Raw genomic sequence first — 24426 nt, forward strand, 5'->3', positions numbered from 1 at the left:
CTACAGCCCAGCACATTGAACAGTGGGGTTGGTGTCTCGTGCCACAATGTGGTGAGGTGCAGTTAATGTTTCTTTAGTCCCACTAGGGACAGTTGGTGGAGCGGGGCGATTGTAGACACAGGGTCTTGTATTGCAGCAAAATGACACATCCTCTGGCGGCTGGTATTGCGAGCACGCAGGTCGGGAATCCTGGATTGAATCGTAAACATCAGAAATAAGTTGTGTTTGTGGCAGATATTTTTTCCATTTGTTTGTTAAGGGAATAGAACTAGTAAGACGTTTAGGATCAAATATATATATACACCAGAAAAAAAAGAAGTGCTGGAATTGCACTCAGCTGCGCAGCAAAATTAAGCGCTGGACTGCAATTGAAAGTCCATAGAAAGATATATTTTGGAACATGTCCATCGACCACCAGGGAGGCGAAAATGATGCTTTTTCGCACCCTGATATAGATATTTTTCATTGGGCGATGTTATTGGCCTTTAGATAAGGTGAAATCTGTCGTTCATAGGACATGCACAATTTCGCCTTATAACTTTTCAACTGTAGGAAGGATGAACAGAAAAGTCTGCAAAAAGGATGTCTAGCCAGGGCCCTCACCCAACACTGGAAGGTTGTGCAAATACATGATAGGGTTCAAAAGATATAAAGGGTAAAAAAAGGAAGTGTTTTTCAATCTTAGCATTAGTTTGCATATAGTAGAAAGAGCTGCATGGTTTTTCCCCAAGAAAGAACAAGGTGGGCACAACGCACTCATAGGATATCTGTTTTACACAAATCAGTCTACCAGTTTTTTAAATTTATTTGGCAGAGGGCAGGGTGTATCTGGTACCCAAATAGTTAGACATATAACTGATGATGCATTGCAAGACGCAAGGTTGTTAATTTCTGAAAATCCGCCATCTTGAAAATCGAGATTCAAACCTAGATTGTATTATTTTTAAATGTCCCTAAAAAGAGATATGAGAAGCGTGTATAGTAGTTTTGAGGATGGGGAGCATGTGGGCAGGGTCAGAGAGGAGGATTTGTGAGGTTTTGGGATCTGAGGATAGTGCCATAATGCAAAATCGAAGATCGCAGAAAGTGCAACACAGGGCCTCAAAGTGGACAAAAGTAAAAACAACACTATATAGAACAAAATGTAAAAAATATAGTCACACATAAAAAGAAAGACTTAGGAACCATTGGAAGGATCTCCTTGCAGCAAGTGATGAGAGGGAAAACATCTTGTTTTGGAAGCTGGTAAATGGGAAGGATTTGAGGGGGGATCAGGAACTTAATTGTTGCATCACAGCAGTGGTATGGCGGTCTCACTTTACTGGTTTATATGGCAATCAGGAGCATGAAGGTTCTATTTCCCTGCAGACATGCAGCTTTTACTGTAATTGTGAAGGATTTAGAGATGGTTCTATAGTCTCAAAAAAGGGGTAAGGCTGCAGACCCAGACTTTGCCCCAGTTGATTTTTATTTGGACGAAATTACAATTTGGGCGCGGTCTTATGTAAAATCTTTAGCGGTATTATAAGACTAGGAAAGATGCCTTTATCTTGGCAGCGAGCATTGATAACCGTGATATACAAAAAAGGGGGTTAGAGAAATGCCGGCCAATTGAAATCCAACTTTCTTTCCTCTACTTAAAAATGGTAATTTCTTTTCTCATGATGTGTACCGTTGATTGACTGTTGCTTGTTGTCTTTAGACATTGTTAAGCGCTTTGGCATAAAGCGGTTTATAAGCACAAATAAATCAAATCATTACCCCACCTCTCACTTCCTCGTCCCAGTACTCCATTCATAATTCATCACATTGCCCCTGCCTCCCTCTTCTTTTCCCAGTACCCTATTAGTAATATTTTGCATTCTCCCCACACCCCTGTTCCTCAGCTCAGTGCCGCATTAGGAATCTGTTACATTATCACCACCTCCCTATTCCTCATCCCACTACTCATTTACTTGCCTCCCTCCCACTCATCCCAGAACCCCATTAGAGAATATGTGGTGTTACCCTACCTCCCTATCTATTATTTCTCCCTGTACCCACTTGTATTTCCCAGCCTCCCTCTTCCACATCCAAGTACCCCATTAAAACTCCATTGCATTACCTCCCCCACCATCTTCTTTGTTCCAGTACCCCATTACCCAGCCTCTTTCTACCTTGTCTTACTACTCTGTTACCCTGCCTCATTCTTCCACTTCACATTAGCCTATTATTAATCCATTGCATTACCCCACCTCCCTTTTCCCCATGCCCGTACCCCAATAGTAATCCATTGCATTGCCCCCACCACATTCTTCCTAGTACTCTGTTCATATTTTGTTGTTACTACCACTCCTTCCTTCCAGTACCCCATTTCTCCAGCCTCCCTCTTCCACATCTCTATATGTGATTATACATGCCTCACTCTTCCTCATCCCAGTACCTCATTAGTAATCTGTTGCATTCTCCCACACCATTTTCCTAATCCCGAACTCCTTTAGTAGCCTATTGCATTACTCCACTTCCCTTGTCCTCTTCCCAGTACCCCATTAGAAATCCATTCTTAGCTAGTAGACAAAATAATTATGAAAAACCTGATAGACGTCATGTTGTGCAGATTATGAACACATATTCTTAACACATGATATGACATCACTAATGTTATTAGAAGAAAAAAAGGCAGAAGTATAGGTGCCGTAGCATAACAAAGCCCCTGAAATGTGGTGAAAAAAACCTAGGTAAAGGCAAGTTATGGTGAATACATTTAATGCTACAAAACCCTTGAAATTCAGTGAAACAGACGTCAGTTGAGGTGGCATTAAGGTGCAGATTTAATGCAACAAATCCCCTGAAATTCGGCAGGTATTGGGTTCTAGTTGCCTTAACTATGTGGCCCCCATTGTCCCTAATCATACTGTTGACATCACAAATGCCATCAATGGTGGCATCCCACACAACAATGAATATATAAAAATAATTACACACACGTGTTATTTCCTTGATATATGTCTTCTAACATTTACTTTACCTATTAAAGTCAATTCCAACAATACTGTTGAATTTACTCATGTCAGTGAATACTTGTTCAACCAAATTCCTAGAAAAATAGATACATAGATAGATAGATAGATAGATAGACAGACAGACAGACAGATAGATAATACTTTTAACATTGAGCCTCTCAGGGTATTGCTTGGTATTCCAGTTTATATTACTGAAGGGAAAATGGGAGAACATGGGAAAATGGACCATGCCAAGAAACCACAAATGGAGGTATGTACCCCATTGAGAGGTGCAGGAGGTGTATTTGCTGGATTCATTCCTACGGCAGACGAAAATACCCCTGAAGCCATTTCAGTGAGCTATATGGGCAAGATAGCTACAGCATTTAGAAATGTGTTCTCTGGTAATCGTTCCCCACACCAGACAATAATTCTGCCAGAAGTCAGCAATCAGCAGAAACCTACTCTGGCAAAACTCATGACGGATCAATGTTCTAGGGTCAATTGATCACTGTTGACTTTTCACTCCTAAAGTTACTGACACCAGACAATCTTTAGAACTTACCCTGCTCTCTGGAAATATCAGGCTTGTACCAATACTTGGAGGTGTCCTGTACAAATTTCACGTTGGCCCTTGTCTCGGGGCTGCCATCTGGAAAAGATATTAAAAAAAAAAAAACATTGAACAAGGCTTTGGCACAAACAGTGTGCTTTGCGTACAGCTGTCATGTTTCTGAACATGCTGTATGCCTCGAGGGTCAAGGACACAAGAACAGATAATGGTCAAATACAGTGTGAAGAAGGACATCACAAAGGAGAAGATACCAGTCATTTTCCAGTTGTATTAGCCTACAACTCCCATGATCCCTAACCTTGGATATGCTCGCTTTGGCTGATGGGAGCTGGAGTCTAGGCCATCTGTAGGGTGACAGGTTGGATAACCCTTACTCAATAGGATATAAGTAAAGGAGAAATGTTTCATGGAAATTCATTATTTTAGTAGTATGACAATGGAAAGGTAGTTTTAAAATGAGGATATAAAAGGTCTCATACATATGCATGTGTTATATTTTTTGAATGGAGTAGCTCCTATAGCCGGTATTTTCCACCTGCAGCTAGAAAGATGTTCTGTACTTTGACGGCCATTATCCTTCAACATTGACTCCGCCGGCCAGGGTTGATTGGATTTGCAATCCAAACATCTGCTGATCTAAAAGACGCAGATCCATCAGTCAGGGTTTGAAATTGTCAGGACTTTGCAGCTGTTTAGCTCCTGATTATAGCCAAGGGGAGCCTGGTTAGCTGGAAACACACAGCTACTAGGAGCTACTTTTGACTCCTGTGGCAAGTGGTGCCATAGAAACCGAGCTATGTGGTATTAACTGTGTATGTTTGGGAACGATTTGTAATAGTACGAGACGGAAGGTATTTATTAGAATGGCGGATCTACCACATTATGAGATTGAAAGAATTGTTGTGGAATGAGAATACAGATGTTAATCAGAAAAATAGTAGGACTGTAAAAGAAAGAAATAATAATATCATGCCTATGAAAGAGTTATTATAGTCTGGTAACAGAATAAAGTGTAGGGGACTGGTTTGAAAATGAATGATGCCCATTAAGGGATGGCAGATTTATTTCATCCTGACAATGGAAGGCTTTTAAAATATGAGGGTAGAACTGATACTATCGATACAAAAAACTGCAAGTTGGCCTAGATGTTGTTAGATAATGTATGCTACAAAAACGGAAAAGATAAGTAATTACACTTTAAAACTAGATCAGTTAATTTAATATGGGAAAGGAAACGTTATTATTGGATTTGATTATCAAAGTTAAAATAATATTGAAATACAAGAGGAATTGCTCCCATAAAACATGGAAGTTGTGTAGTTCCAGAACTAGGACTTATGAAGTCAATGGATGGAAGAGTTATCGGAAGTTAGGAATGGGGGAGACGATGCCAGTATGAGTGGTGTCGTTTGATGACACAACAATGAGCAAGTTATTTAAGTGAACTTTAAAAAAGCAAAAAACAGGCAAACAGCATCATGAAGGAGAATGTGCTTGAGTTTACCAGTACATTTTCTGAAAATGCAGACTATCTGGTAAACAAAATCAGATCATTGTTACTTTATGCAAAGGAAGGTGGAAATATATTATGAGGCTGAACGTGTTAGAATGGGAGTCATAATTTGACATGAACACGGGGGAGAGATCATAGTGTAAAATAAGTAGGCCAGTGACAATGCCTGAAGCATGGAAAATGGGAGGGGACAGCGGTGTCTTGCATTGGAGGTGTTGTTCTGGGTTGGTAATGAAGACGTTCAAATGATGGGGGAAAGTGAGAGGTCTTACAAAGGTGAGTGATTATAGAGAATTGACAATGAAGCTGGCTGATGATAAGGCGGTTACCTTACTCAATGTGACAATAAGTAACGCATCATGCAGGAATATACGTATAAGGAATAAGCAGTGTACTATTAGCAAATGTGGTACATTTCCCCATAAAGACCAGAGTACTATGTTATGAGACGGAGCTGCTAAAGTATTATGAGAATGGTGGAGTTATGACATAACACATTTGAGAATCCCTCTGGAATGAGATGGCAAGAGTTCTTACAATGTGATATTGTAAGAGTAAGAGACGAGTAGTGTAACAGTGGAGGCACTCTAATAGTATGAACATGGAGAAAGTCTTGCAGAACAGTACTCTAGTTAGGATAAATGTTATCATGAGAAGGCCGACAAATGTTTATGCACATTTTTTTATTTGTTTTTAATATAACACTCCTAATACCATACCTGAGTTTGGTTTCTAAGTGCGGATCCAGGATTCAAACCTCTGTTGCTCTGCATTGTCTTGCTTCCAAGACCAGCGTGTTGCCCCTGTGCTATACGCTGTTGTAAGAAATGATTCTTACAATACATGAATTGAGGGGATTAACATTATAATATAAGAGATATTATATGAGAAAGATTGATGCTTTTCAGTGTGAGGATGGAAGATTCCTTGCACTACGTGGCAGGGGGCAAAGAGGTAGTGGAAATAAAGACATCTTCCTTACCTTAAGCTCATGAATGAGTATACAAAGGGGGCAATGAAGTACAGGTAGACTGTATACTATTCTGCACATATAAGATTACAGAAAGCATCAGGATTTTGGCACATGCCATGCTCAACCCCCTTATTCAGAGAGATTACGATTTGCGATGTGGGTTTTGCACAGAAGATCAGATCCGTTTGTTGAAGATCAGTGTTTGCCTGAAGAATTCAAAGTGAACACAGTCCTGACTCTAGACAGGACGGTGCACATGCACGTTGCATGCTGCTGGAGAGAGACAGGCAGGCAAAGGTGTGGCATGCAGCCACGGGAAGGATGCTAGCACTAGGAGGAGTCATCACAATTATAATACATGCTTCATACCCACAAGTGGTTTTTAAGCACAGTATTGGGATTCGAACCTGTGTTGCGCTGTGTTGTTTTGCTTCGAAGACAAATGCATTGCCCCTGAGCTATCCTTCCTCTTCCAAAGGAATGTGGCTTATCTATGTTTGTTCTAGGCATGTGCTGAGAAGTGGTATTTGATAATGGAGCATGATGGTGAATTTTATACCTACATGTTCATGCCCAAATTAGACACACTTTTTAATGATAATCAACACTACTAGCCCTAATTCTGTCACAAGTATTGCATGCTACGTTCATCGGGCATGGCTACGTAGATGGAGGCTCTGCCCGGAAGTCGGAGATGACGTTTGAATCTTCTGTAAAGTCATCTCTAGATTGGAAATAATTCTGTCTTTTTGATTGTGGCGCTGCAAGTTTACTCTCCCTATTTTAAGATTGTGAACGGAGGATAGCACAGGGTGAACGCGCTGGTCTTGGAAGCAAAACCATGCAGAGCAACATAGGTTTGAATCCCGGATCCGTGCTTAGAAACCAAACTCAGGTACGGTATTAGGCATGATGTAAAAAAACAAATAAATACATTCTTTGTTTTTAATATTTTAAATTTATGTTGAAAATGTATATAATTAATGTTTGAAATTAATTGTTGAACAAAGTCACATTCATATGATTAGGTTTTAGTGGATATTGTAAAGGATATCGATTTGAACAGACAATAACACTTTCAAAATTGCACTTTATGTAATGCACTTTGAATCTTTGTGTTTAGACGTTGAATCAACTGGCAACATATACACTTTAAAATGACATGTCATGTTTGTATTCAATTGCTAAAGAAATGTGTTTTATCATGAATCTGTATGCTTTTATGGCAGTTATTTTGATGATGATGCTTACATCTACCCTTGAACCCTCAATGGAGGAGGGGCTTAATTGGTGATAAGCTCAAGCACTAGCCATGTGAAATCATTCATCCATTGAGATAGTCCCCCGCGGCATGACACAGTCCTTCTGAATTTCGCGGTGTGGTTCATATACACTTTTGGGGACTTTACAGAGATGAATAGGATACTAGAAAAATACATGTTAAATAGGTAGCTTCTATGCAGGCCCAGCTAGATGGCTTAAGTTGCTGGATGTTGAAAGCTGAAAGGATTTCAGTCCAGGGTGATATAATAGTTTGCAGGAATACTAGATAGGTCATCAGTGTTATTAATTTTATATTCCCTTTCCAGGAATTGTCCGGGAATATCTGGTCCTCAACATCTCAGGGCAGGTACTTCCAGGCAATGTTAGTAGGTTGGTGGAAGATCTTGAGGGATATGTAGGGTGACCAGCCGACTTGCACATTGTACTTGATAGTATAAGAATAGAAGAGTAATTATTGTGTCACACTACACACCATATTATCCTCTGAGAATTGAGGCTTAATCTTTCAGGATGTTCGAGTTATTATATATTTCACACAGGAATTTGCTTAAGAGTCACTTATAGAATTTAGCAACGCATTGCAATATTTCATAAATCACTCTCAACTTATAAACTGTAGATTCTTTTGACTGTAAACCATTACATATTTTATTCCATCATCAACATATAAAAAAAAAACGAAAACATAAATCATAGATTAACACAACATATACAATTTGATGAAAATACAATTCAATACCTAAGAAAATATTTTACAATAAATAGATATGCCTTTGTCGATCTGAGCAGTAAACCCCAAATGAGAGGACTCATTATATATGTGCCATAGAAAAGACATTATGCACAGCTGCGTTCCCAGTTTTATTGCTATTAGCACACCGGGATAACTTCCTAGGGAGCGACTAGCGATGCATTTGGTTGAATCAAGAGTTCACATGCTCCACGTGACTTGTTGATTCAAGTAAATACTCACCCAAGATGGCCACCATGAGAATAGCCCTACTTTCATTTGGCAGCTCGAGATTCAACAGCAGCACAGTGGCGGCACCTCCACAACCAAAAACAACAGGGGAGTGAAGTGGAGGCAGAGAGTGAAGGGAAGGAGAATTTGGGGGAAGGTTGCTTCATAACTTGCTTCAGTGTCCACCACACTGTGTGGTGATATGCTGCAATGGAAACCTCCCAAGAACATGCAGAGGTAGCAAGAAGAATAAAGTTGTGTAGTAAAGTGCAAGTGGGTAGGAAAGGAAGGAAAAACAACTGCAGGCTTGGAACACCCCATAAAGGCAATACCAGAAAAAGACAAGATTTAAGAAGTTCAGTTTGTGAAACTCAACTTGAAAGATAAAGCGTTGATCCCTAAAAGTAGTCTGATGTTGTCACATACCTATGACCTGAATTGTGAGCGCAACCAAACAAAGTGGTAGGATGATTGGGGAGTGGTGGGGCCCTTTCAGACAATTATGCATTCTTAGTGTTTGTGATTTTTAGAGTTTTTCACATGTTTGTGAAGCTATATGAGAATGATGTGATAGATTGATATACACATGGATGAATTATTTTGAAAGTATGAGCGTGGTGTTATTAGGATAGTATGAAAATACATAAGATATGACTGGTAACCTTACAATGACCTCGCAAGTATTTGAATGATGGATTCAATCAAAAGCTAGACAAGATGATATTTTGAAATAAGAATTTAAGCTCTATCATGTAAAGAATGACAAACCATACATTACTAGCTCAGCACGATACAGGAATGAGGATGTACTATACTAGGATAAAGTGTTACATTAAATAAGGTAGGTTAATCAATGTCGTATAGCAGGAGGGAGGAAGTGGAAGCTTAATTCGAGAGTAGAATGGTTAATTTAAGTGAGAGCAAAAGAGTTCTTGCAGAATGAGAATAGAGGAATTAATTCTGTATCAGAATTGCAGGAGCTTGCGAAGATATAGGATAAAAACAGAGGTATCTAAACAGGAGAATTTCTATAGTAAGAATATGGAATTATTGTAATATGTTGACACAAAAAGAGTTGTAATAGTATGAGAAAGGAGCAGCTTTCTCATACTAATAGTATGAGAAAGGGGATTTCTTAGAGTATGTGAATGCACATGATCTTGTTCAAGGTGTTACACTCGGAACAGGATAGTCCATTTAGTAGGGGAATGGAAGATATATTACATTACAATCATGAACAAGTTGTTATAACATGACAATGAGGACACTATTGCAGCATGAACGCAGAGTAGATGTAGCATGGATCGGTTACAGTAAGGGGAATTATAGTTTAATTTAATTTGAGAATGGAAAACATACATTGGGAGATTTCATGAAGTACACTTCTTAATTTGCATATTTGCATGCAATTTATACAGTAAAATAGCAAAACAAAATAGCAAGAAAGGAGAAGCTGTGGTAAGAATGATAGAACAAGGTTAGCAACACAATGGAAATATTAAGTAGATCAAGATAGGGAAAGCCCAATCCTACAGGGAATTGAGGGCACGTGGCTTTGTCCCCAAAGAAGAATTTGTTCACACCTGTCAATGGCGCAGATGTTTCATTCTAAGAAGACAAACATAGTCATTTCAGGTTTTAACAATGGAGGAGTTATTTTAGCCATGGCATAATAAGAATGTGTTGGGGTAATGCAAATTAAATAGTTCTGATACTAAAAGGATAGAGATGTTTTCGTACATAGTGGCTGTTGCCCTCATTATGCGTGTATGTAGGAATTGCAATTATAAGTACCTTATGAGGTATTGCAGTAATAGACTAGCCCAGCTGCTTCCATATTGAATTAGAAGTTTTAGCATGATTGCAGCAACAAGAGGTTAAACTATGAGAATGAAGATGGTGGGACGATTTGAGAATGTTAATATTGCTTCAAATTGCGAAATTGCCATTCCATGAAATCAGATTTCTAATACATGAATTGAGGTGCTACAATGCTATGTTAATTGAAAGCTTTATCATTGAAGACACATTGGAGTGCCTTTATGGTGCAATGCATGTAATGTACAATGTGTGTAAAGTAATGCATTCATGTATGTAATGTAATGCATTTAATGTAATGTATTTCATTCTATACCAATCCTCATGAGGCACAAGAGCATAGGTCAGGTTGTGAGCGAGTGCTCTAAATAAACACATAGGAGTACAATGACAAAACATTAATTTTAGCAGTCATTAAGAGAACATTATACAACTGCTGGGTTGACGTTATGCATTTGACAGGGTAATAAAAGGTGCTATGACTGTTTTATAGAGTAAGGCATATGGACTCCATGGAATGTGGATTTTCCTACCATTGCCGGGACCTGTAATATGCCGGTAATTCCGGCATATCAGGCACCAGTAATGGTAGGCCCGTTGCCGGTATCGCATCGGAATTACCGACAGGATTTCGGCAAACGTCTAAAGAAGGCAATTGTCATGATAAGAAAACAATAGTCGATATGTTAAAAACAGTGTTCTGATTGCAGAAGGTTGGATTTACCATTAAGAATTAAGAAGTTAGTATGGCACTATCACAGAGCTGTTATGATGACATGTTAATTTGAGTATGCAGCGTGGTTAGTAAAGTCACAGTGATTTGTCTTAGAAATGACTGCTGATATGTAGCTCAAAGTGGCCCGGATAGCATTTTGCGAACAACAACCACTTTACTTACCTGGCATTTGAAACTTTGAGAAGTCAGGAAGTGTATGTGGGTAAGCCAATGTGTTGCCATTGCTTGGGCTGGACATCCCGCTGGACACCGGGGAAGATGCCTTTCCATTGACTGTGGAATAGGTGGGTAAACTGTTGGCCCTGTCTCCAGAGGACATCCTCCTCTTCTCTGGCAGGCAGGGTTGGGAAACAGGGCTGCCCTGCCTGTAAGTAGAGTCAGGGGGGGTAGAGGAGAGGCTGTTGACTCCGTGGTAGTATCCTGGAGATACCGGGAAGGAAGGTGTGGAAGGGGCCTGAGATCCTGAGGCACTGCTCTGCCTCGACAGCGTTGGGCGTCTCTCATCGGGCGTTGAGAACCCATACATAATATGCCTGTCCATGCTGGGGCTTCCAGGCGTAACGGGGGCACTGCCAACCAGGATCCCCTGGTGCCTACCGAGACTTGGACTGCCTGGTGTCGCAGCCATATTGCTATGCACCCCCATCTGATGCCTGCTCATTCCTGGGCTCCCCGGGCTGGTCAGCATGTTGGGATTGACCATTCTCCGTGCAAAAGCAGGACTAGGCGGCGTGTTGGTTGCAACTGTCCTGTGAAGTGTGTGTGGACTTCCGGGCACCACATGCACACCGGCCACGTTGACGTGCTGCCCAATGCCCCCATCGGTCTGCGTGCTAGCAGGACTCATGCAGTAGTCAGGGCTTGCGTAGAGGCTCATTGGGCTACCGGCATGGGGAGCAGAATTCATGGACGGTGAGACATTCTGGTAGCTGCTCTGTGCAGAAGGCTGGGAGAAGCTGTTGGATCTGAAACTGGAATCTATCGACGGCTGCGTGGGAGTGGGGATGCGCGTGCTGTTCTCTTCTGATGGGTAGCTTCTGATGGAGGCCCTGCAAGAGCAGGAAAAAAACAGATCAAGGCACAACGTCAATTTCAAGCATTATTTTCATGGGCAGAACCTTACATCTAATTACTTTTTTGGGAACCATTTTATTCAAAATGTACAATAAACATGAACAGATAAAAAATAAAAACAGCAACTTGTACAAATATATCTAAAATCCCCCAAATTTAAAACACTATATATAATTAAAACCCACCGCCAACAAACATCTACGAATTAATAAACGTATTTAACAAAGAGGGAAGGTAAAAAGAGGGGGAAAAAAAAAACACCTCAAACCAACAAAGACAATAATATATAGTGTCATTATTCACAGTATTCAGATATCAATATTCACAGTATATGTAAGCCTACATTTTCATTTCACACAGATATGGAGTAAAAGAAAGAATTACTTATTTTAGCAGCAAACATCTCAATAGGATTCAGGGTCAGACCAGGTGGAAGCTCAAAAAGGCCCCCAAATTCTCAGAAACAGTGCCTCCTTCTTTTGCATTGATAAAACCACCCTTTCAATGTTGCTAGTATTATACATTTCTTCCATCCAGTTGTTCCATGTCAAAAAGTTTCCAATTCCGCAAAATCAATCTAATGATTGCTAATGCAGAGCACTTCACGAGACACCTGTGTGTAGTCCCATCAGACACAACTATGGTCACTGTCTGCCTGCGGCTGACAACCTTTCTAATGGTCTCCAATGGAAACTGTGGCTATGACAACATGACGTGGCACAAGGTGCAGATCAAGGCCACACACAATGATCAGGACTAGGCAAGTAGAACCTGGAATACACTTATCCTCTAATGCATTCAACGCTTATTTCACTTACACAACAATCATAGCTAAAAGCAACGCAGTGTGTAGATTAACCCTTTCTGTGCCACCCAACCTGTAGAGATACCCTTAATAAAAGTCTGATCTGTGGTCGTTGGGACACGTGAATACAACGTCATCGTGTCAGGCAGGGTGGCAAATGCTCTGTGGGCCGCAGGGCCCAGGACGGCTGGGCCACTGTCTATTTTTCATAGAAATAGGGTATGCATTAGATCCATTTTTGAGCACTTTCTATAATAACTACGGCAGCTTCGTATGTATGGAAGGAGAGCATGAAATTAACTGAACTTCTTAATGTTCACTGAAATTGTATTCATTTAAAGGAATATTTTTATTTCTTGATGTTTTTTTATATGATAACAGAATAAGGCGTACTGAATTAATTAAATCAGCGATTATTAAATGGATATGCAGTGCATGTTTATGAGTGTAATAATGAATGAAATGTAAAATTAAGTTTATATAAACATTTCTTTCTAATAATAACAATTATGGATGTGTAAAGAGTGCAAAAGGTTTATGTATTTTACTTTTAACCAAAATTGCTCTTTGATAAAAAATAAATAAATAATAAAACTAAATTATACACGTTACTTGCTATCTGATCACATAGCGTATGAGGTCACTTCTTTGCGGGTTAAGGGTTCCTTTGCCATTACTGTGCCATTAGCTCTTCTAGCCCTATAACTTTGTCGAAATTACACCAGTGCGTGTGATTCCAATATTGAAACACAAACTTAATTTAACAATTTAAGCTACAGACAGATCGTTGTTGTCGCGAGGATGTAACAGACAAAGTTTCTTCGACCGGGAGGATAGCTCAGAGGTAACACACTCAGCTTGGAAGCAAAATGACGCGGAGAAACACAGGTTCGATCCCTGGGTCTGCGCTTGGAAACCTCTGGGTATTAAGCACGTTACAAAAACAATTACAATGAGCTGTACCTTAGTTATCTGTCCATCCCACCCCGTGCCGGCTGCCATTCTTACCCGTCCATGCTGTGTATCGGGCTGCTGGTGGAGAGAGGGCTCGGGGCGCTTATGGAATTCCCATAGCCCCCGTTCCTTAGAAGGGTCTCATTGCTGTGCGCTGCTTGCCCTGGGATGTTCTGCTGACCCACACTCCCTCCTGTGGCTGTCCTTGCCACCGATTCCACATAACTTCTGGGCTCTGTATCAAAATAACCACAAACAAAGCAAGTTAACAATGCAAGGACAGTCCCATTTTCAAAAGGTATCTTCCCACTCTCAGGACTTTTTGGGAGGGATCCTGATGGCAAGCAGTGAAGGACTGATATCAAATGGTATCCACAGATATTCAGTTAACACTGATATGAAGGTAACATGTCAGCACTCAAGCTTTGGTGTGTGATATCCTGTATTTAAATCTAGAAAACGTGTGTAGAACTGTGCTGATTTACAGTACACAGTGGACCATGTTATGCTGAATTTGGCCTTCGTGTTAAAGAATTGGTGTGCATATTACCCAACTCAATGGCACCCGTTTAAATGAGCTGTACTGGGATACGAACCTATGATATATCGGATGTAGTACCTCCTACCATACGTTGTATGGATATTGCAAGTTGCCAAGGACCAAACCAAGGAATGATGTCAAAGGTTGTGTTCCTTAATAAGGTCACGGAACTCCGAGGTGACTTGCAATATCCTTTTCACATACAATAGGGGATATAATATTACTTATAATACATGGACACATTGGGCCTCACTCTCATACCGGGTCCGGGTCCGACCTGGTTCAATGGGGACTTACCAGTCCATTCCGACCCTAGAGGGACCAGTAAGCCCCCATTGAAAAATCTGTTCCCCATTCCCATTTGAGCCCCCATAGGGCTCAATGGGAATGGTGAAGTAGCTAATAACGGTACCGCAATTTGCGGTACGGTTATTAGCTCTCTGGTCCCTTAGCGGCTCCCGCTAAGGGCGCCTGGTAAAACCAGGTGCCCATTGCGGGAACCGCTAAGGGACCTCGGAATAGGGCGCAAAGGGATTACCAACACTGATGTCCTTAACAGTGCCCGGTATCCCTTTGCGCCCACCTCGGAATGAGGCCCACTGTCATTTCTTTAAATAGCTGGCCTCTTTCCTAATGTACTGTAAGTGATCGTCTAGTTGCAGATGCATATAATCGATATAGAAACTGAATTTTAAAAAAAACAATATGCATCTTCTAATGTGTTGCAGAAAAATATTTTAAATATTTGAATAAAATGCATCTAAAAACGTTTTCGTTTTGTGCATTAAAGTAAGCAATAACAGGAAGATACTTGCTCTCATGGGCTAAACTCCAGCTGTGCACAAAATAAGCATTCTACCATAAACAGTTCCTTAACAGTTATTGGTTGTAAAGTGTCACCGAAAGTGATTTTACAAGAAAGGAATGAGTAAAGCTTGTCATGGCTAGAATTAAGGGCTGCAGAGGGAGCCGGAATCCGGGTCCGTGCTCGCTCAAGTAGCAGACATTGTGACATCACAGCTGAAGCATAACGTGGTGTTAAGCCCTGTTCCAAGGGCTAGAACTGGTGGTAACGGGCCGGCAGCCCAAGTTAATGGCCCGAGTGAAGCGAGGGCCATTAACAAGGGATCCGGGGCCATTAGTCCCTCAGTTCCAGCACTTGGAAAGGGGGTTTAAGGCCATTAGCACCCTGGGCTACCAAAGGAGTAACATGGGGTGCCAAAATAAATGTATTTTCCTTCGTTCAACAGGACACGCGCTGCATCCTGTTGAATGAAGGAAAATACTTTTCCAAGATGGTCACTGTGGAACGGGAAGCAGTGCTCCTTACAGAGCCCCTCTTCCCTTTCCATGGCGGCCTACATGAGCAGAGAGGAAGGAGGGGCGGCAGCCGGGGGGGCACCACTGCAGAAAAAGCTAAGTGGTAGGTGGAAAGGGACGAATGAAAATAAATAACAGGACGGAGTGTGGGGGGAAGACAGGGGCAGGGGAGCTGGCCTTCAGGTGTGATGGAATGCAGGCTTTCACCAGCGGTTCAAGTCCACGTTCCTATCCACCTGATTGGCTGGCTCCCCCCGCCAGGGTGCTAATAACTGAATACAGCTCGGTAGTGGTGTACTTTTCTTATTACAGTCCATTAGTGATGTCACAACTAGCCTGCAATGAGAACATTATTTACAGGCTTGTATACTGTTATTGCAGGCTGCCATGTATTATATATGGGATAAAGTCCTCAATACCGTACATTATATTGACATTACACTACACTGAGGAGATCCGTGACCAGATAGAGGACTAAGGCCGAGTCCCTCTATAAGGTCATGGAACTTTGAGATGAGATACAATATACTTTTTATATATGCATGGTAGAGGATATTTTTAAGCTTTATAGACCTAGTCCCAGAGACGTAGCCAGGATTGTATAACAAGTGGGGCTTGAAGCTAATTTAGTTGGGCCCACTGCAGTGACATTAATATCTGTATATGTCCACACAGTGCTGCTGAGTGGGCATTTACAGATTTTGGGTGGGACTTGCCCGCTCAGGCCCTACCCTTTCTATGCCTCTACCTAGTCCGAAGACCGTACAAGGAGTTATGGGTCCTGAATTTACCAGGGTCTCAGGGGGAGAACTCCCAGTACAGCCTGAGGACGGGGCCTATAAGGCTAGTAGGTACATTAAAAATAAAAAAATAAAAAAAATATACATATATATATATATATATATATATAGTTTTTTAAATGACATCCACCTGGAGTGTTTTCTGGTAACTGGCTAGTTCCTAGCAACCACGTCAAACGTGATGAGGGGGATGGGCAGGGCTTAATTAGCAGACAGGCCTCGTCTGCCAGGCACAGCCTGGTGAAGGCTGCAGGCAATAGGGTAAGTAGTGGGGGGAGTGGGCAGTTTATTTCACATGCCAACATGTCAACAGCGCTGGGTGGAGGGCCCCTGCACACCATTGGTAAAGAGTGGGGGTACCGGGCATGTCATTTCTTCATGCCTAGCACACATCTGTAAGTTGCAGCCAGGGAAAGGTGGACAGCCACACTAACAGCATAGCTGTGAGAGCAGAGCTCCCGTGAGGAGGTAATGCCGCGCTGACATACAAGGCCACATGGCTCTCAGCACAGCGCTCCTCTGCTGAGAAGGAGCACCGCTCTGAGAGCCATGTGGTACTGGCAGCATGGCTGTCAGCGCGGCGCTCCCTCTCATCACAGGAGCACCACGCTCAGAGCCACGGGGCGCTGGCAGCATGGCTGTCAGTGCAGCCTTCCTGTGATGAGGGAGTGCCAGGCTGAGAGCCATGCTGTCAGCACAGTGAGCCCAGGGAAATGATGACCCCCCCACCCCCATTGGCTAATCTCTGGGCTATATGAAAGTTTAGTGCCATACCAGCTCGTATAGCCCTGAAATTGGCCAATTGGAGAGTGCCACATCAATTCCCAGGATATAAAATTCCATATAATAGATGGCCAAACACTGTCAATCCCTACAATACCTGGCCTCTTGCTTAATGTAATGTTAGAGACCTTCCATTTTCTGAAACATATAATCAATGAAGCATCTGTTTGAAATTAAGAAAGCCTACATGCAGCTCCTAGTGTGTTGCAGAAAAATAAGTTAAGAAGTTTAATAAAATACATTGAAAAGAACGTTTCCATTTTGTGCTTTAAAATAAGCAAACACGTGCAGATTCCTGCTCACATGAGCTAAACTCCAGCGGTGCACATATGAAATATTCGACTATAAACGGTTCCTTCTCAGTTACGAGGTGTACAGTGTCTTAGAAAACTATTTTAGAAGCAAGGAATTTGAAAAGCTTGTCACTGCTTTAATTGGGCTCTCTGCTGTCGCAAGCGGTGGGCATTGTATTGTCACAACTGAAGAGTAATAGCTGATTGCAGAACGCTTGTGATGTCATTTTTCTTATTGCTGGTCAGTTGTGATGTCACAAATAGCAAGTAATAAGAACATGATTTCCAGGCTTATATGCAGTTATTGCAGTCTTCTGTGTATTATATGGAAATTGCATACATATCTCTCCATCAGGTGCTCAACCCACTGGTCTATCCTCCCTGCAGTTCTGTCAGAAAGATTCTAAGCACTACAATACACCATTCCTCATGTCTGGTTTTCCTATGTGCCTTTGACATGTCAGTTCCAAACATCGCTCTTTCTTAATCCAAAAATATTCCAATTCTTGAATTTATAACTGAAAGTGGTGAGTTTATTTATTTATTTATTGGTCACTTATTAGGCGCTTGTACAATTAGAAACACTGTTTCAAAGCACCCACAAGGCAAACAGGGTGGGGTGAGGGGAGGTAGACAATGAATTACAACAAGAATAAATACTTGCAATAATAGTGCAAACAAATATTGAGAATCAAGGGAAGGGGACAGGAACCTGCTATGCCTTGCGAGTGTTCAGAACGTGCAAGGGCAGAGGATGAGAAGGGTGAGGGATAGGTGCATTGATGCTCATGGAGAAGTTCTCAGGGTAAGTGCTGGGAGGAGAAGAAGGTAAGTGCAACCATCAATGAGTGGGTGAGCTAAGTAAGTGCAGTAGAAGGAAAGACAGTGGCTGAGATAAAATGGGGGGGCCAAGGCCCCAAGGACACATAAGGGCCCTGCACATTAGTCATGCTGGTGTGGGATTAGCAAGGAAGAGAGGAGGAGAAGGAGTAGGTAAGGAGAAAGGTCTTGAGGCTTTTATGGAACTTGAAGAGGTCTTGCTCAAGACGCACAGGGAGAGGGAGGCAATTCCACAGGAGGTAGACAGCCTAGGAAAGTAATCGCCCACCGGCTCTCTGCTTAACAAAGTGCTTAACACACAGGGAGTTGGTGCCGGAGGAATGGAGGAGCCTAGAAGGAGATTATTTGGTCAGGAGGCGTTGAAGATAGAGTGTCCCCGGCCCCAGAAAGCCTTGTGAATGAAAGAGAGAGTGACTATTAAAGAGAGAGTGACTGTCCCCTGATTTGACCTCTCACGGGAACGCTGCAAACCCTTTTTATAGCACTGTGAGTGTCTGCAAGAACTCATGGGATATGCTCTGTGTTTTCAGACTGAAGAATGTGCATGCACACTAGGTCCGAGAGTGCAGGAACGTCTGCCCCTACGCTGCAAAGTGGCAGTTATAAGACGCCTGCTGGTCTGATTTTATAGGAACTACCCCATTCTGCTGGGAGTACAAGGAATTACCTTTTCTCCCTCTCTTGTGACGCGACCGCAGCTCCAGGAGATCTTCATTTCATGTTATTAAGATCACAGCGTAAAGAAAGGGACCCAAAGTCTGATCCCCAGCAGACTCAACCAGTCTGAGCAGACTCCACCACTGAGAACTGGATGTGACATGTGCCGCAAATGCCTTTAAGTGTGTCGTCTGGCATGAGTCGGGGGCATCAGTCTCATGATCCGTCACCAAGTACTGAACACAATGACATGCGGACATGTGTTGTTTGCAATAATTGTATGACTTGAACCCTGAGGCCTTCAAGGGAGAGATAACCTAAAAGATTCAGAAAAACTAAGTGACACGATTCCGAAGTGGCGTCTGTGCCATGTGAAATAAGCTACATTTATCTCACGGTACCTTCAGAGTGAATGTGCTTCTTTTTCATTTTTCATTTTCAGGTGCATCTTGTAGTCGTCTCTCGGTGTGCTCTTTTTCCTTGGGATCTGACTCTGAACACTTCGGCTTAGAGGCACCTAGCAAGTGGCAGAAGTTAACCAAAAAAACTAGCGGACCTGTCGTCTTGGCAGAGCAAAGGGTAGGCGGAAGCATAGTGCAACATGTGACAAGGTGTTGCGGGAGAGGCATTGCAATAGCCTAAGTGACTAGTAACTAAGGCTCCTATTAAAGCTTTACACTTGCACAGGGACATGAATGGGCACATCCTCTGCATAGAATGGTGAATACGGTCGTAAAAAGTAGAGGAACAGTAAATAGAAAAAAATAAAAGTATTGGAACAGTGCTCCCGACCGTTCCCGCTCACTTCCATCACTGCACCTAACATCGCCAGTAGATTGTGAGTGGATCTGTTGGCTTGACCACCCATGCTTCCCCTTTTTACACAATGGAACCTATATTTTCATGTTAATTAAACGGTGTGCTGAATATCTTACGTTTTTGTAGAAATTAGTTTCCACCATGAAAGGTATCGATATTGGCCCACAGGCGTAGTGTTCAACATTAACTCATAACAGTCAATTTGATGCAAAGCTATTTCTTAATATACAATGGCACTATTTCCATTTGTGTTACTGAGGCCAGTAATCGTAGGGTGTGGTAAAATGGAAGGAGCGTTTATGATCTTGGAATGCCTTTTTCTTATCATAATCACAATACAGTCCGTATCTTTGGAAGAGAAGGCAGCTAGTGTTGTGTTTGCAATTATACTAGCGCTACTGAGCTCCCAAACTGCTTAATCACATTTGAGCCATCAAAACAGCAGAGGTGATGGCTGGAAGGTTTAGAATTAATCTTAACCTCTGACATTGCTCTGGGCGGCTCTCCAGACCATTATTCCTTGCCTGCTAATCCATTACAAAAGGAGAAAGACCATATGCAAATCAGGCTTGGTCCCACCCCAAAAGTGGCAGTCCAGCCCCAACTGCTTGGTCACATCCCTTCTGCACGAGACCACAATCATCCCCAGACATGTTTCACCCTCAATGGGCTTAATCATTGAGGAGTAGCTTGGGTCTCTAGGCTCAGCTGGCATGGGACCCATGTCTGCGCATACCCGAACCACTCTAGTTGACTAGGCAAAACAAATGAAGTGATGGCTGGAAGGATTAGAATTCATTTTAACCTCTGCCATTACTCTAGCAAATTATACAGACCGTTGTTCTTTGCCTAGTAAACCATTACAAAAGTGGAAAGACCATATTCAAATCAGGCTTGGTCCCACCCCATGCCTAAGTACATGCCACAGCTTTATACCCAGGTAACGTGCATCTTCATGCACCTCAGAGCAAGCGGTTTATATCAATTATTGTCTCAACAGCCACATTCAACAGCTCCTCTGGCAGCAGCAGCGGGTGGCCAATCAGAGACCCAGAAAAACACGAACCAGCTCAGGACACCACATGAATCCTACACATTTTTCATGGCTAAGGGAAAACAAAGAGGCCATGCCATAATGTGAGTAAGGCGGTTGAGGGTGCATATTTTATAGCAGGGTTGTCCAACTCCAGGCCTCAAGTGCAGGAATCTGGACGGGTTTTCAGGATATCCCTCATTAATATTAATGAGATAAACTTGCATACAATGATTCTAAATGTATGCACATTTTTTCTCATGAATAATAACAAGGGCTATACTGAAAACTGGTCAGGATTCTGACGCTCGAAGCCTGGAGTTGGACAAGTCTGTCTTATAGTTTCCGATACACCATACAGTAACTGAGTCGCAGAAAACAACAAAGGGCCTACTGCTGTGGGCACATTTGACACCACTGTGGGCATGTATATATTTGGCATGTTTCCTGTGAATTGTTTTGCTGCAGGTTATGAAATTCCATTGTATTTGATACAGCGTTCTTTAGGAATCATTCTCAGATTTTGAGAGCCAGGTTTTAAAAAATGGATCAGTAGTTCTGTAGGGAGTATAATACGTCATATCTGGCATTGATTACTTAAACTACCGAGATGGCGGAGGAGGGCGTTTTCCGCCACTAACCGCTTGGAACCTGTCTCAATATAGCACTGTCAAGTCGTCTCTTATTGCAAATAGAAAACTATATTAAAAAACGTTTCAAGTTGCTGTTTTGCTACTATGCATAATGGGGAGTACTTTTCAGTGGATTTAGGTTACTCATGAAATACATCAAAATTTGTTTTAAAAAAAATTGAGTTTCTTACAAAACAATGCGTTTTTTAAATAATGTCTGTTTACATTCCAACCATTCCAATAGATTCCAATGTTCAGTATTTATGTGAAATAGACAGGGTGAAAGAGTCAATTTCTTGCAAGCAGCTGAAAAATAAGGTGGGCGAGGTTGTCTTTGAAGACAGTTTCTAAAGGCCACAGTGATTCTTCTGGCTCCAACTCGGTGCCCAACCCTTTGACTACCACAAATATTTGATTGGTAGATGCCAGAATATGGGCCTGTGCACTGAACCTTGAGCCGGGTTGGGCGGAATGTTCTTCAGCTCAGGACACTTGGCTGGAAATTCCACTCCAGTTGGCCAAGAGGTCAAAGTTGATTGCAAGTGTGTGCCAATGTTTTCCAGATGCATGTGTTTCTCCTGTTAAATCTGAGAGAATGAAACAGCTTTGGTTGTCCTCCCTAAGACTAGTCAGCACACTATTTCTGGGAAGGATCAACGTCCCTCTTTTCAACTGTTTAACAGTCATACAATTCAACTCAACAATAATTGAAGGTGCGGCACCCCTTTTTAAGCAATTTTAAAAATACATCAGCAGACTACCAATCAGAGGGACTGTTTATTTGAATAATGTAGTGTACTCAGTGGATTCACCAAGCTGATAAATCAATAATTCCAGTTAGGTTAGTTTGTTTTTATTTTCAATTTAGTAATTTTATAATTTTTGAAGCATAAATCTTCAATCAGGGTGGCCTCATCAAACAGATAATTAAATTGTTGCACCCTTCTATGTTTGACACGTGTTTCGCCCTCCAGGGACTTTATGAAAAACCAGGCTGGTTAAAGTAATAACAGGTCGAATTGACTCTTTACAGAACAAAATCACACACTCTGAAATGAAATTGGAAGCAACAATTTAACTATTATCTGTTTGATGAGACCACACTGATCTAAGATTTATGATTCAAAAATTAGAAACTTTCTAAATTCAAAAGAAAAAACAACTCACCTAACCGGAATTATTCATTTATCAGTTTGGCGCATCCACTGAGTAGATATATTATTGATCACGTTTTCTAAGGTGTGGGTATACCTTAGGTACTCAGGACTGGTGCAAAAAGCGTGAATTTGATGCATCCACTGCTTGGAGGTAGGAAAACTGCTTGTGTGGCGCAGAGATGCAGTCCTACGACCCAGCGAATTGGCTCCTTATTGCAATTACTGTTCATATGAACTTTTTTTTTAGCAAATTGTTGGCTCTTTCAACGGTTATAAGCGATCGATTGCACAATTTCTGTATATTCCCTTAAAAACAACACAGAGGAAGACTCTGACGGTGCTTTCCTCATGCTGGACATCTAAGCTGCTTTTGACACCGTCAGTCACGAGATCCTCCTAATAAGACTGGAAGATTTTGGCATTACAGAATCAGCTCTATGCTGAATAACCTCCTTCCTCACAGGCAGCGCAGAAACCACTATTTCAGGCCGCTGTAAGAATCCTGAACTTGCACCCACTTACTTTCGAAGTACCCCAATGATCGACACACTCTCTACTTTTCAACATCTACATGATACCCCTACTAGATCCCATCAATGGATATGGTATCAACTGCAACAACTACATGGATGACACACACATAATCTACAAACCTCTTAACCATCCATCACCAAAGCCACAGACATTCAAAACTGGCATGCACAGATGGAAGCATGGATGACAGCAAACAAACGAAAGCCTAAACCTACCAAGACAGAACTGATGCTCTGCCATCCTGCAGGTTCTTACAGCACCAGGATGTCTTGGCCTGCTGAGATGGGTCTTGCCTAATCCCATCAACCGTAGTAAGGAAGCTTAGAAAAACAATGGACAACACCCTCATTGTTGATCTTCAGATCAGAGCCATCATTAAAAGCTGTTTCTCCCAGCTGTACATGCTACAGCACATCTTAATTTACCTAACATTCACTCACGTAACCATGGACCTAATTCCCCTGATACTATCCAAACTACAGAAGAACCTCTGTTTTGGACTCCCAGACTAACTAATGAGAAAGCTTTAAAGAGTCCAAAATGCTGCAACAAGACTCCTTCTCAGAATTAAGTGATTGGAACATATCACGACAGCACTACATATTCTCCACTGCCTGGCCATCAAAAAAGGCTCATTGCAAAACCTTGGGCATAACCCATGAAATGGAAGGAGCCGTCTTCTCATTCAGAAGTCATTTTCAACACTACACTTCCTCCAGAAAGCTTAGGCCCAGCAATGCTGTGATGGGACTAGTGCTTCACCTCAATAAGAACGGGCAAGGATTATCCTCTTTTTGGTTCGAGCCACAAAACTCTGGAACACCCTACCAAACACTCTCTGTGTGGAAGTGAACCACCTGGTGTTCAGGAAAAAGATCCTTCACCCCTTTAGATGACAGACCAGGTCTAGTGTAGTTAATAGACTCTGGAGGGGTCATTATGAGTTGGGCAGTATCCCGGCGGTAAATCCACCAGAATACCACCCGATGCAATTAACATTACCGCCACTTGGTCCTGCGGTATTACCGCCGGATTACAAGTGGCGGTGGGTTGTAAATCCCAATTTCTTTGGAGTCCATTGCACTCAATGGGGCATTTTCGAAGCAATTACTGCAGTGGTAATTGCTCCAAAAATGGGCGGCAGTTTTGGATTTACCTCCAGCTCATAGCTGGAGGTGATTCCTCTAACTCTGCACCCAACTCATAGTTAGCTGGTAAGGTAATGCAGCGGTATTGGTATTACCGGTGCATTATTACCGCACTGCCTAACTCATGATGCGACCCAGATGACCCTAATCATTTTCTATCAACCATTTTGGACAATTCTGAGCTCCATAACGTTGG

The 24426-nt window shown here is 42.0% G+C and overlaps 1 protein-coding gene across 4 annotated transcripts in view; it reads right to left on the bottom strand.

Moving 5' to 3' along the window:
• TNS1 (tensin 1) overlaps window positions 1-24426 on the bottom strand; it is a 2137091-nt gene that overhangs the window by 63626 nt on the left and 2049039 nt on the right. For all 4 annotated transcript variants that reach the window (XM_069616815.1, XM_069616816.1, XM_069616817.1 and 1 more), the window contains 3 exons: window positions 13728-13908; window positions 11003-11889; window positions 3547-3633 (listed from right to left, as the gene is read on the bottom strand). In XM_069616815.1, coding sequence (XP_069472916.1) covers window positions 3547-3633; window positions 11003-11889; window positions 13728-13908 — 1155 coding nt within the window. The remainder of the gene's footprint in view (window positions 1-3546; window positions 3634-11002; window positions 11890-13727; window positions 13909-24426) is intronic.

The sequence above is a fragment of the Ambystoma mexicanum genome, chromosome 9, assembly GCF_040938575.1.
Source record: "Ambystoma mexicanum isolate Mex_15411 chromosome 9, UKY_AmexF1_1, whole genome shotgun sequence".
Taxonomy (NCBI): domain Eukaryota; kingdom Metazoa; phylum Chordata; class Amphibia; order Caudata; family Ambystomatidae; genus Ambystoma; species Ambystoma mexicanum.